Here is a 13,511-nt window from a genome sequence, read left to right on the forward strand (position 1 = left end):
CTTGTGACCGTATTATTTGCTACACATAATTGTCAGATCTAATTTGAAACTTGAAAGGTATTGGATGTGTTTTTTTGATGAGTTTGAAAAAAAAAATTGTTTGAATTTTATATTAAATTAAGCGTATAGAGATTTTTTGTGAAAAAAAAAAAAAAAAATCGAAGAAACCAACCCATTAGGTTCGACCATGGTCGTCTATCATTGGCATGTCGGGCCAAACACATGTTGAAAATTTTCAAATTTATTTTTGGACGTCTAAACACAATTTTTTTATGATGTATGAGTTTTCTTTCGACCTCAAGTTTATCCAAAGTGCACTCAAGAGCAGGGGGTGTGTTTGTTTGGAGGATATTTCTCTAAAATCCTGACTCAAAATCCAAACCCCGGACAAACACACCCTAGAAATATTCTTACCTCAGAATCACCCATAACATTTCGATATTCTATCAACAATAAACATCAAAACTAAAATCAAAATTTCAATGTAACATGCTTTATCTAAAAATAAAAACAATCTAAACAAGAAGAACAAAATCTGATAAGCAGCTAGCTAATACACAAATAGGATCATCCTTTCCTTAGGGCACCAATTTTTAGAGCTAATACAATCCTAGATCCAATCCAACTTAAAATACACCAACAAAATCGATCTCTCGGCACCCGACGGACAGCCGTTCCGAGAGCATTCGAACAAACAACAATCACGGCGCTCGATTCTCAAATCAAAAGACATATATTAGATCGATTTAAACACAAAACACACATTCAAGACCCGACTCGTCGCAACTCAAACCATACCTCGTAGTGATTGAACAACAAGCTATCATGCGTGTACTTCCCGCGATACTCCAGCCCGATACTCCGAAGCCTTTTTGTGCACTCGTCCCCGCCCAATCGAGAGCAAAATTTGATATTATGTGACACAAAAATCCGACCTTTCTGAGGTTTCAGTTTTCCGGCGAGTCTCTCCACGCCCGACCAAACGAGTTTGTCGGGCATGTGAAGAAAAACGGCGCTGGCGTAAATCAAATCATACGTCGCATCGGGGCCGAACTTACTGAACTCCATATCGTCGCCCCGTACTATCATGGGTCGTTTGTGTAGCAAGCCTTGCGATGGAATTTCGTACCGGAACGCCGCCATTAACGAGAGCTCGTCTTTCTCTAAGCAGTGGTAGTGTCCCGGTTCCAAGTAGCGGATAAAATGCAGGCCGACACGGAGCGTGCCGCACCCGATCTCGAGGACCCGTGAAGCTGTGGTTAGATTGGCTGACTCTGCGAGGAATTCGAACACGTCCCGGCCTCCCGCCCACGGCTCACCGTAATTGCTGTGATGTTCTTCGACGAGTAGCTCGCCTGGACAAGGAAGGGCAGTGTGGTTATTTGCTTCGTCGCCTTCGTAGTGAGATATGCCTTTGAACTGAAGGAGATCTTGGAGCTGCTGCTGTCGAGTGCGGGGGTTTATGCCTTTACGAAGCATGTTTTCCTGCATATGCAGTCCGTTGGCTTCGATCTGGCGCTTCACCCAATCGATGTCGTCTGATGAAGGAGAGATGGGTTTTCGGATGTTGGGCGGGGCTTCGGTTGGGCATGAGCATGATGTTGAGGAGTTCGAGAACGTGGAGACCAGGAAGAACAGGAGGATGGTGGTGGTGGCCAGGAGCAGAAGAAGGGTCGGAACTGATATCACCACTGCCTTCGATGGAAGTAGTGCCATTCGGTAGGTTGGGATGGATCGAGTATTTGCCTTTACTCACACTTTGGGCCGTGGGAATGTGCAGGTAGACTGAAGATCTTTGTTGCCCTGTAGAATATATAAATGTTCTAAGTTAGAGTCGTGATTACACGTCAATTTGACAAGATAAAGATAGCAATCATGGAATGGATTGGTTTAACGATAATCTTGCATATTCGTAAGGCTTTTCTAACTTGTTAATTTTAACTTAAATTGAAAAGACTACGAACCAAGAATGTTAATCAGAATTATGGTGTGTGTGAAGTGTAAAGGTAGGTATAAGAACATGATGCTCGCCCACAAACATTAAACAAGATAAGATGAAAAACTTTAAAAAACGATAAATGAATCCATGCGTCATCTGAAGTAGTTCCATTGTAGCACATAGAAGATAAAATCCAGAGTAAATAAGACATGAACATTCAAATACCAGAAAAATGAAACAACCAAACCTAAACCTGAGAGAAGAGCATAATGCAGATCCATTGACAAAACAGTGTGTTTTTTTGTCAGAAGAATCACCGTGGTTTCAAATGGAAAATGCTGATAGTGAGAGTTATCTAATATCAGACGACGTATTTTGGGCTCAGGAACTCATTCCTCGTAGCTATAATCTTGAATCTAAACAACTGACCCCTCTCACCAATTATAACACTTGAATGTAACAAATACTTTAATCTATGTTTTACGATGCAATTAAACCTACAATTTACCATAATGCTACAAGAACTTTAGTCTATGTTTTAGATACTACTGAACCTACACTATCAATATAACCCAAACTAACAAAGTGCTACTTAATTATCTCATCTCAAGAACATCTCTTTGTTTGATAACCAAAATTCGATATGCTATGTCAAATGAATTGGATCTGCGGAGGCGTTATAAAACTTTATCCTGTCTCAAATTATTTAGTAAGTAATGCAATTGTACTTCAAGTAGCCTCAGAATTTCACTGCCTATATCTCAAAATAGGTGAAGAATTAGTCACAACTGGAAAAAAAAAAAAAAAAAAAAAAAAAAAAAAAACTCCATAACATGCTTGGGGATTACATGTTAGACAATTACAGTAAGATAAAAGAGGACTCAAAGAAATAAAGATCTCCCAAGAATTTCAAAACAGAAACACATAATAATAATTGCATCAACAGATGCCCTATGAAGCAGACAACTCCAGATTCGTAAAGTACAGTGCAGTAGCCTCATCCAGTAAAAAAATCAGCACGCAATCCAACAATGTTCCGACACTAACTTTTAACTAAATCGGCAGCCAATCAAGCAATATTCCGCATAAATGAACCTCTCACGCCCATGATTTACCCAGAATTTTTCAAAGAAGCAGTAGCTATTTTGTTTTCCTAAATTATTTGACACCAACGCACGAAATATGTCTTCGAATCAGCACTAAATATGCGCTTCAGCAAATCCAGCAATTTGGACAATAATAAATTACCAAACCATAAATGCATAAGCTAAATCACAATCGAATTTAGAATTAGTGCCGTCAATTACCAAAGAACAGAAATCAAGCCCAAATTGGTCGCCGTAGGAGCAGCGGTGAGGAATTAGGTTCCCGCACGTAAATGCCTCAGATGCACGCATCCACTCCTGGCTCAATCACGACGGAGGTCACTGCGCGCATCCGCCGCCGCCAATCATCCTTTTCTGTCGGAACGAAATGGAGAACTATAGGTCGCACGATTCGCGTCTCCACAGTGATCCTCAGTTCCCCACAGATCTCCGTCGTCCTCTGCCGCCGTAAATTGGCCGTCGTTGTCACCTTCGGCTCAGTATAAGAGATTATACGGCGGTAATGCGCTGGCGAGAGTCGGTGGACCGAAATCGATCGATAGTCGGAATCTCTGTCCCTAAAACGAAATCTGAAGTATGAAGGAAGATAATATTATAATTATTTTTATTCCAAATTTATCTTATTAGGTTGGGTTGGATTGGGCTACTCCTAATAAAATAAATAATAAAAAAATATATAATATATTCCGATATTTTATTAAAAAAAATATCAATAATATATTCATTATCGAAAAATAGAAAAACATATTCGTTTTTAATTTAACTAAAAATATATAAATTTATTTTTCTTGGATAACTTGATTTTTAATTACCTAAAAAATAATGGCGAAATCAAAATTTTATACACTTTATTTATACATATAAATAATCTATTTATCTTTTTGTAAATATATATTTATTTCAATCAATTTTTCTCTATCATTGATATTTTTTAAAAATAAATAAAACCAACACTCTATTATTGCTTAAGAGCATTGAAATTCCTGTTTCCGACTCTCTCTAACTCTTATGACTGCATAAGACAATTTATTCTAACCATGCCCTGTTTCCGACTCTCCCTAACTCTTATGACTACATAAGACAATTTATTCTAACCATGCAAGGGATAATAAATTTAACGTTATATCTCAAAGGCCTTGGAAGAAAAGTCCAAAGACTCGACAACGTTGTCGCACAATGGTCGGATCAGCAACGGATAGACGACGGACGACTCAAGTAAACGAGAGATAAAGAAGGTAATAAAATATCGTCGATGGTTATCAAGTCTAATCCGGAAGTCTCTAGACTTGTTTACAGATACGGTTCCACAAACCATACGATATTGAACTCAAAACGAACAACTTCAGAAGATTCTCCACCCTAATCCTCATCATCATCCTGCTCGTCCTTGTCATCTTCGGACCCATCGCTGTCCTTGTCCTGCACAGACACCCCCAACAACGTTAAAATGTTATTCATTTAATGGGAGCTGGAACGGTAGAAATCCATCGGAGTTTTCCTTACAAGTGAAAATTTAACATTTTGATCGATACGACGTTCAAAGTAAACATCTTTGTTAAATTTAGGGTCTAAATCTTTATCCAACTTACCAAAATTAAGGGTTTTGATTGATTTTGACATCAAAAGGGATTTGATCTATAGTTCTCGAATGGAAAAAATATTTACAAGGGAGCAAAGTCATCTACGGGTTAAATATGAGAAAAGATAAATCTTTCTACTCAAACACTCATGTTTTCTAAAAACAGTCTGCAAGTAATCGACAGCCAATACTTGCAATTAGATAATGTAATAATGTATCATCGAGATTAAGACAGGCAACAGTCACAACACAGGCACGGGTCATAAGCTTTAAGAAAAAAAGTCGTAGATGAGCAAGGAAGGGTGCTTACCTCATCATCATCATCCATTTCAAAATCTTCTTCATCAGCTTCCTATTAAAAGGTAACATGAAACGGCATAAGAAATAAAATTATTGCCGTCAAGAAGCGCATTCATCCCGTCATTAATTAAGAAGCAATAAGAGATCTACGCTGCATTGACAGATATAAACAACAACAAAGGGGAAACACACGCCAAGGTGCAAAAACGTACGTTGTTAAAGTATGTCAGAGGATTTGGCCACAAATCATCCTTGATGATTTCAGCAACCTGAAATGGAAACAAAAAGACAACGGGTCTTAAAATTCAATGAATCGAGATAAAACCATCAAGCTGAAGCACTGATGATCAAAGTGATCAGGAGTTCATTAGCTATCCCCTCAACGAAGAATTTACCTCATCCTGAATATCTTCAATATCACCAGCATGATGGGAGTCATTAAACCAGGAAAAGAAGCTGCTGTTTCAAAGTAAGTTTGACATGAGAAATCAATATGACAATGAAAAATTGGGGAAATACTCGGCATTGTGTTGCCATGTTCGTTCTAATCCAGATAATGGCCTTAAGATAAAAAGGATGGTAATAGATCGATACATGCACTTTTATCCAGTATGAATGTATAAAATTTGAACCACAATATAAAAGAAGCAAATCCTCATCGACTTCTAAATGAAACTTTTATAACTAATTTCATGACAAAACTTTCAAGCACAACCAGCTTCAGTGTTACTTTGAGCATTGAACAGCATATATTTCCACAAAATCTGATCACGGTACTTTTAAAAGGATAAAGTATGCAGCCAAACTATTTCAAGATTGCTGCATCAATTATCTATTTATGATGTTAGGTCATTTCACCACTAATGAAAAATCGATATATACCTTTCACAACAGAATGAACACCCTTATTGCATCGACCATGGATGTCAGCAGTCAGCACCAATAGCATAACAGATATATTTGACTTTTTTCAAAGAACCATAGACTGAATTAATGAAATCAATACAGAAATATTTTTTGTTCTTTAAACTCTCATTTATTTCACATTATCTCATTATAAAAATGTCTTTCAATTCCCCCTTCAAAGAAAATTCAATCTACTTAAAGCACCTTATTGAGGTAAATAACAAACACTAAGCAACATTCAAACAGCAAGTTACATAAATAGGTGGTAGCATTCCCATCTCTGTGCTCTTCCGGTCATAGAATTCCAAGAGAAGGGAACTCTTTAATTAACCCCATGGACATAACTAACCTTTTTATAAGTTTCTAAAGTTGCAACCCAAATGTACACAATGACTAAACGTTAGAGTGCTAATTCATTGGTCGAAATCTATTCACATGCTGACTAGCATAACCTGCAAACTATACCGTAGCCATGGTGAAATAACACGGCATTTAAACAACATCATAAGCTCATACAGAGACAAACCATTAGAAACAAAAAGAGAAAAGGTTCAACCTTTCTTCAGCATGGGATCGCTTATTTCCATTTTTCTCTTCAGCAACGCCATTAGGGATGCCCTGCAAACACCAAACTCATAGATTCCACTAAGAAACCAGGAACCAGAGACCTAAATACCTAATAAACTTCAAACTGAACATGGAACCTTACCATGCCTTCTTTCCACTTAATAGGTGTTGCAGTGATTTTGGTAGTTCCTTCCTCGAGGAAGCTAAAGGTCTTTGTGAGCTTAGTATCCTCAAAGAAAGGATTGGGCTTGAAGTGCTGAAGGAAGACAACCAACTCAATTACTTGATGAATTTACATTGGTAAGCAATAAACCTAAGCATATTATCACTAAAAAAATACTCAAAGAAAGAAAATGAAAACTCACAAAAGTGATGGAATAACCGGATTTCACATCCTTGCAATCTTCTACTTCGAGGTTGCTTAGGTACTTGAAAATCTACAAGTGCAAACAGGTAACATCATATCAGATCCACCTTAAGTGGTTAAAAAATTATCTAAAATCCATTTTTGAAGGCCGTTATAAAACAATGATAACTTAAAACTCCTATATATTGCGAGATAAAAATGCAGTGATGAACGTGAAAGGAGAACAATGCATAGTGATTTCTTTGATCATTTATTCTATCTTTGCTTTCTGGATGAGGTATGGGGGAGTAAGTCTTACCTTTTGATCTTCTTCAGTCAAAAGTTCGCTGAGAGCAGGATGACTCATAAACTACAAAAGCAAGGATCAAATGAATTGGCAGAAAAGAAGACAAAATCAGTGGAGGAAAGAGACATCCGGGTGTATAGAATATGCTCTTATTACAAGAACTGGCTATCAATATAACTCACAGCAGTCAACCAGAAATCAGGAATCGATTTGATGACTTCGTTTCTCTTGTCATAAACAGGCTTACGAATCTCATTGTATTTCTGTTCCACTTCCAATACCTTTTCACTTGCTTCTTCATTGACCTAAAATCACAGAGAAAAACAGATGCAACAGCCAAAAGTTACTGTAAGTTCAATAATGTCTAAGCTTTTACTCCATGATCGACACTATGACTGCCAATTTGGTCTAAAACCCAACAAATTACATGAAAACGGATAGATACAAAACTATAATTCTTTCAGAATGCCTCATTATTTGACAATAAAGTATGATAGATTGAAATCCAATGAGACCTTCAATCTCTTGAATTGACAGAGTTGTGGCTAAGCCCGAACACAAATTATAGCTTAAAATTTGAAAAAGAAATTAATAAAATGAATCACAAGGTGAAACTAATAACAAAAAAGAGTATCTGGCAAAAACTACACACCATAAATCAACGCCACCTCATGAAAAAGTTATATAATCTTTTACACATAGGAATCTGCGGACTTATTTGCAGCTTTCATCCGATTCCTGAATTTCAAAAGTCTTCCAACGACTCTCTTCTCAGAAAGAAATATCTAAGATTGTATTCTCACTACATCAAGAACATATTTTATATCAATTTTCTCTTCGACGGATCCCATTCAGGAAAATATTGGACTTTGGAGCAAGAAACGTCGAAAATACAACCATTGGCTCGCCGTAAGATACGAAATTCAATAGAAAATGGAAATCTTCCCAATTTTTAATTTTTTTTTCCAATTACGCTTTGATAAAATCTAACAACGGTAGATTTACCTTTTCAAGCTCATCCTGAATTTCCTGGAGCTTTTCGATTGAGAGGACGAGCTCTCCATCAATGTGTTCAGTTCCGTTGCTCCCTTCCTCCGCCTCTCCCACCTTCTGCTTCTTCCCTTTGTCTGCTCCCATTCCTACAACTGCAAGGTGGGAAGGAGAAATTCCAGTGGGATATGACTGGAAATCGCGAGCTTGCCTTAAACCCTGATAAACCCTAAGAGAGAGAAAGAGGGAGGAAGGGAGAGAGAAAGCCAACCATAGAAAGGTATTATTAGGGTTATGGAGGCTGCAGAAATAATGGAAATTAAATTAATTACTATAAAATAAAGGGACTAATATGCAATAATTTGGGTTAGTAATTTATGGGTAAACCTATTATAGACCATTAATCACTAATGAGCACTTTTGGAATTAATTAATAATTTTATTATATATAGAACGTAAATATTTATTAATTATAGAATGTAAATTAAATATAATTCAAATTCAAATGGGATGTACATAATTTTATGTGTAGATTTTTTATTTAATGTGAAGTATTTTTTTTTAATATAATAAAAATGGAGAGTTAAAAACAATTACCCCAATCTCTAATACATTTTAAAAATCATTATAAATATTTATTTTAATTATTAATATTAATATTAATATAAAAAAAAATAGATTGAATTTTTTTAAAAAAAATAATAATAATAATATATAAATAAATATTTAATGTGATATTTGTTCATTTTTAAAAAATTTAATATTGTGAAAACTTTTTTAATAAGAATATATATTATGTAAATAAAAACTTCAAAATCAAAACCAAATAAACTTTTTCATTCCTCTGCACAATGCTAGCTATAATATATGGAATATGTTTAGTCTTGATTTAAAATTAATATAAAATGCATCGTTTACATTTAAATTTTTATTTAAATAATATTTTAATTTAATATTTTATGAAAAAAACAGTAGATTTTTATTGAAAATCACATTATATAAAAATGTTGATTTAAATTTTAAATGATAAAAAAACAAATTCAAATTGTACTTATTATCATATTTTTCATGTTGTAATGGATCCATAACACCCATGTCTAAGGGGTTATATTCCCTCCATCCCGTTGCAATTGTGGCGTTTGCTTTTTGCACGTAGATTTTTTAATATTAATATTATATTATATTGTAATAAAAAAGATAAAAATACCCCTATTAGTATGGTATAATATAAAAGTAATGACATTTGTATAATATATTGTAAGTTGAAAGTATATTTATTATGTTAATAGGTAGTACAATTACTAAATTAGAAAATGATAACCTTGTTTTGGGACGGACGAAAATGAAAAATGATAATCTTTCAATGGGACGGAGGGAGTATATAATTTGAACTACTTACTATTTGTCCTTATTTTCGAATTTTGGGTATTTCTTGTGATTTATGACTTTTAAGTTAGTTCTTGATTTTTCTTGTGAAAGTCATATATTCTCTCCGTTTCATAACAAAGTATCTATTTTTTTTTATTTTGGTCTATCTCATAATAAAATATTCATTTTATTTTTTTTTAAGTAAATGTACTATCTACCTAATATTACAAATATCTTTACAACTTCTAATATATTACACAAATATCATTAATTTTATATCACATAATACTGATAAAGTTATTTTAGTCATTTCTACTTTATTCCTACTATATCCTAATATAATACTAATATTTCTAAAATTTCATGTAAAAAAAAAATGGATATATAGTTATAGAACGGATAAAATATTTAGGTTTTTATAGCTATACCTAAAAGTTGGTTCTTGATTTTCTTTTCAAATTCTTCCCTAAACTTTTTATTAATTTGAGGTGATAGTAGAAAATGCAATCCAATTCCCTTTTTTTTCTTCTTGAACTTCTTATATTCTTTTTAATTAGGTTGTGTGTTTGTTTGGGGGTTTGAGTTTGCTAGCCAAACATAAGACTATGTGCAATGGGAGTTCTTCTATGCTCTATCCGTTCGGCTAGAAAGTATATGTATTTTTATTTTGGGACGTCTAATTACAGTAAATATTTCATTAAACATTTTATTTTTTTCTACAAATACTCTTACTTTACATCACATCATTACTTTTACACTAAAAAGCAAAGGTAAAAAATATCATTACATTACTTTGAACTACCCGTTATAATTAAAATATTATTATTTCTTAAACACTATGCTAAAAATAATTGTATATTTTATGTGTGGACGGAAGAAGTATAAAAAAACGTGTAAATAAAAAAAAAAGTGCAATAATCATATTATTTTTTTCTATTTCCTCCGGTTATGAGAGAAAATGAGTCTGAATTCATTTATTTTTATTTATGTATTTTTATAAAATATTTTTTTGAATCAATTAATGGAATGGGTTGGCTGAGGGAGAATGCTTGAGAACCAAAATATGGGTTTTGCACTGTGGATATATTTTGTGTTTGTTTGGGGTTTGGATTTTGGATTGTAATTTGAATAATAAAAAAATTGAATTGAAATAATTGTATAATGTGATATAAATATGTATTGATGTGATATTTTGAACGTAAAATTAATTTTTAGTATAATATAAAAAATAAAAAATAAATGTTAGATTTGATATTTTTTTTGGGAAAAAATTTGTATGAATAGTAAAAATATACCAAAAACCTTCAAACAAATACATAGGTGTACCTGAAGATATCTAAAATTTGAACTCGTAATTTTAAGTTGTGTTTAGTACAGAAAAATGAGACAAATAAATAAAAATTGCCCCATTTCTCTTGTTTATTTGAGTCAAAAAGTGGAACTTGAGAAATATCATTCATCTGTTTTCATTTCTCACACATATACAGATAAATGGAGAAATGACATTGAAGCATATTTTTTAAAATTTTTAATTTTTTTATACTATTTAATTTTTATAATTTTTTAAAAATTATATTATTTTAATTTTACAAAAATCGAATTTAATTTATTGTTAAAGTATTTAATTTTTACGATATTTTAAGAAATTGTACTAAAATATAATTTTAAAAAATATCGTATATAATCTATAGTAAATTTTTTTTCAAAAAAAATAACTAAAAATATTTTTTATTAATTCTCATTCGTTAAAATTCTTTTTTATATTTGATTAATTATTTATTATTATTTGACTATTCATATAGCTGTTTTTCTTTTATATTTCTTAATTAAATTTTCAGTTTAACGAATAAGAGAATGAATTCTCGTTCTTTATTCAATTTCATTTTTATTTATATGAATTTCCATTTTTTTATGCAAACGCGCCGTAGGGTAATGTCATTAATAAAAAGAAATAAAATGCCGATGTGGGGTGTTCTGATTGGATGGTGCCATTGTGTTTGTAACAGCAGGGGTGACCCACTTATGCGCGCCGTCTGCTTCATCCTGATCGTACATTCCTTGGGGCCCACACCCTTACGTGTCAAGCATCCACTCACCCGACCTCGTTCGTCGACAGCGAGTGTGTTACGTTAACGTTTCGATTTTGGTTAGAAATTGGATTTGCTGGTATATATAATTTAATTAATATTTATATGATTAAGAGTTTGTTCTTTTTATAAGTTTTGAAAAATTATGATTTAAATTTAATATTAATATAATACATGATAAAATATTTTGTAAAAAAATAAAAATATAATTTAAAAAAAAATATACAAAATTTAAATAGTATAAACATGAAAATTTTGGTGTAAAAAAAGTACCCTAAAGTTTTTTAAAGTATTTTATTCTTTTCTTTCGTCTCATTTAATATAATTAATATTTTTTAATTTTCATATAATAAGTAAATATAAATATTTATAAATTAATTATATATATAATAAAAGAATTAAAGAACGTTGAATCTATGAGAATTTTTTTTTAAAAAGAAAAATAGGAAATTATAAATAAATTCCACTTCAAGAAATATTCTAGTATCAAACAAAAGTACAGTGTGAAATTCCGATTTTTTTTTAAAAAAAAAAAAAGAAAAAAAACAGTGTCAATATTTTATCTATCAATCAATTTTTTTGGTTATAATTTAAGAAATATTAATATTATATTAAAATTTAGTAGAAATAAATACAAAAATATTAAACTACCTTTTTAATGCTGTATGATATAAAAATAATAATATTTGTATAATATATTATAAATTGAAAAAATATTTGTAATGTTAAGTTGATAGTACAGTTACTAAAAATGAAAATGCATACTTTGTTATGAAATAGACCAAAATAAAAAAAATAGATATATTATTAAGGAACGGCGGAAGTAATTTTTTTGTTTTTTTTGTGTTATGTAAATCAAAGATTGAAAAATAAAGAATTTTAATTTCTATATTTTTTTCGTGTGAGTTATATGTATTTATTTGTTTTTCTTTCACGTAAATTTTATTATATTCGTATTTTGTAGGTAATAGTACAATAGAAAGATAAAAATATAATTGTTATGTATTTTTTTAACAAACAAGAAGTAAAATTCAAAGATATGGAAAATATCTTTAAACTTAATTAATTAGTGCCTGAGATTATGAATTTCTAAACACTATACTGTACATAAAGAAATTAACTGGAAAATAAAATGCTGGACATTTAAAATGGTGATCCCTAAATCTGACTTTGCTTTGTTGAAGTTGATTGAAGATGATTGTAGAAGAAAAATCTAAATCCTTAAATACTTCTTGAAAAGATGTTTTGGAACCGTCGCCAGCAACCGCCGTCAACCGCCCAAAAGAAACGTTTTGAAACGCCGCCTGGTCAGTTACGGCAACCGTCTTGTCAACTGCATAACCCAACCGACTAATGCAGCGACTAACTGGTCGCTAGACCAAAAGACTCATTGACCGCCCCCACCAAGCGACCAAACTACTGTTCACTTAAGTGGGCAATCAATTACCAGACCTTACTTCGTCCGACCTCCGTAGCAGCCGACTTTACTTGGTCCGACCACGTACCATCAGACCTGTCTGTTCGACCTGCTGACCATCCGACCTGTCTGTCCGACCTGCTGACCATCAGACCTGAGGACCTCCCGACCTGAAGACCTTCCGACCTGCGGACCTCCCGACCTGAGGACCTTCCGACCTGCGGACCTTCCGACCTAAGGACCTTTCGACCTGCGGACCTCCCGACCTGAGGACCTTCCGATCTGCGGACTTTCCGTCCAGATCAACCGACCGAGGACCTCCCGACCTGACCAACCGACCGAGGACCAACCGACCTAACCACAAATTTTTTCCTTTTTCACCCGACTTCGAATCTAACTTTCTTTAAAATCCTGCTATCATTATTTTTTTATTATTATTATTTTTTGTACGTAATAATAATTTTACCAATAAAACTATTTACTTATTAATGAAATATTTGAAATATTTTGTAAAATTTAGAATTATTTTTGTTAGAGTAAAAATTAAGTTTACTAAAAAAAAAAATAAAATGAATACATAGGAGTTGAACAAAAAAAAT

The 13,511-nt window shown here is 32.7% G+C and overlaps 2 protein-coding genes across 3 annotated transcripts; both read right to left on the reverse strand.

The window, feature by feature from the left end:
- Positions 1-516: 516 nt before the first annotated feature.
- Positions 517-3,640, reverse strand: LOC127241818 (uncharacterized). Its single transcript, XM_051261041.1, has 2 exons — positions 3,247-3,640; positions 517-1,803 (listed from the first exon to the last, which is right to left on the reverse strand). The coding sequence occupies exon 2, from the start codon at positions 1,714-1,716 to the stop codon at positions 766-768; it is 951 nt and encodes a 316-aa protein (XP_051116998.1). The 5' UTR covers positions 1,717-1,803; positions 3,247-3,640; the 3' UTR covers positions 517-765.
- Positions 3,641-4,148: 508 nt separating this feature from the next.
- Positions 4,149-8,328, reverse strand: LOC127241816 (NAP1-related protein 2-like). Of its 2 annotated transcripts, none has more exons than XM_051261039.1 (10): positions 8,056-8,328; positions 7,233-7,355; positions 7,063-7,113; positions 6,763-6,834; positions 6,540-6,653; positions 6,387-6,448; positions 5,320-5,380; positions 5,137-5,193; positions 4,935-4,976; positions 4,149-4,464 (listed from the first exon to the last, which is right to left on the reverse strand). In XM_051261039.1, the coding sequence occupies exons 1-10, from the start codon at positions 8,185-8,187 to the stop codon at positions 4,405-4,407; spliced, it is 774 nt and encodes a 257-aa protein (XP_051116996.1). In that variant the 5' UTR covers positions 8,188-8,328; the 3' UTR covers positions 4,149-4,404. The 2 variants fall into 2 exon arrangements, with proteins under 2 accessions (XP_051116996.1, XP_051116995.1); XM_051261038.1 differs by having other exon boundaries at positions 5,320-5,383; positions 8,056-8,327.
- Between the last annotated feature and the right edge of the window lie 5,183 nt (positions 8,329-13,511).

This window comes from Andrographis paniculata, unplaced genomic scaffold (assembly GCF_009805555.1).
Source record: "Andrographis paniculata isolate CXL003 unplaced genomic scaffold, ASM980555v1 Contig83END, whole genome shotgun sequence".
NCBI classification, from domain to species: Eukaryota; Viridiplantae; Streptophyta; class Magnoliopsida; order Lamiales; family Acanthaceae; genus Andrographis; species Andrographis paniculata.

What these genes read in the sequence shown, in the direction of transcription:
- LOC127241818 (XM_051261041.1), bottom strand. Translation starts at nt 1,716, where the DNA reads ATGGCACTACTTCCATCGAAGGCAGTGGTGATATCAGTTCCGACCCTT.
- LOC127241816 (XM_051261038.1), bottom strand. Translation starts at nt 8,187, where the DNA reads ATGGGAGCAGACAAAGGGAAGAAGCAGAAGGTGGGAGAGGCGGAGGAA. An exon ending in CCGGTTATTCCATCACTTTT is followed by an intron (nt 6,654 to 6,762) that starts GTGAGTTTTCAT and finishes GTCTTCCTTCAG; the next exon opens with CACTTCAAGCCCAATCCTTT. An exon ending in CGATCCCATGCTGAAGAAAG is followed by an intron (nt 5,384 to 6,386) that starts GTTGAACCTTTT and finishes ACTTTGAAACAG; the next exon opens with CAGCTTCTTTTCCTGGTTTA.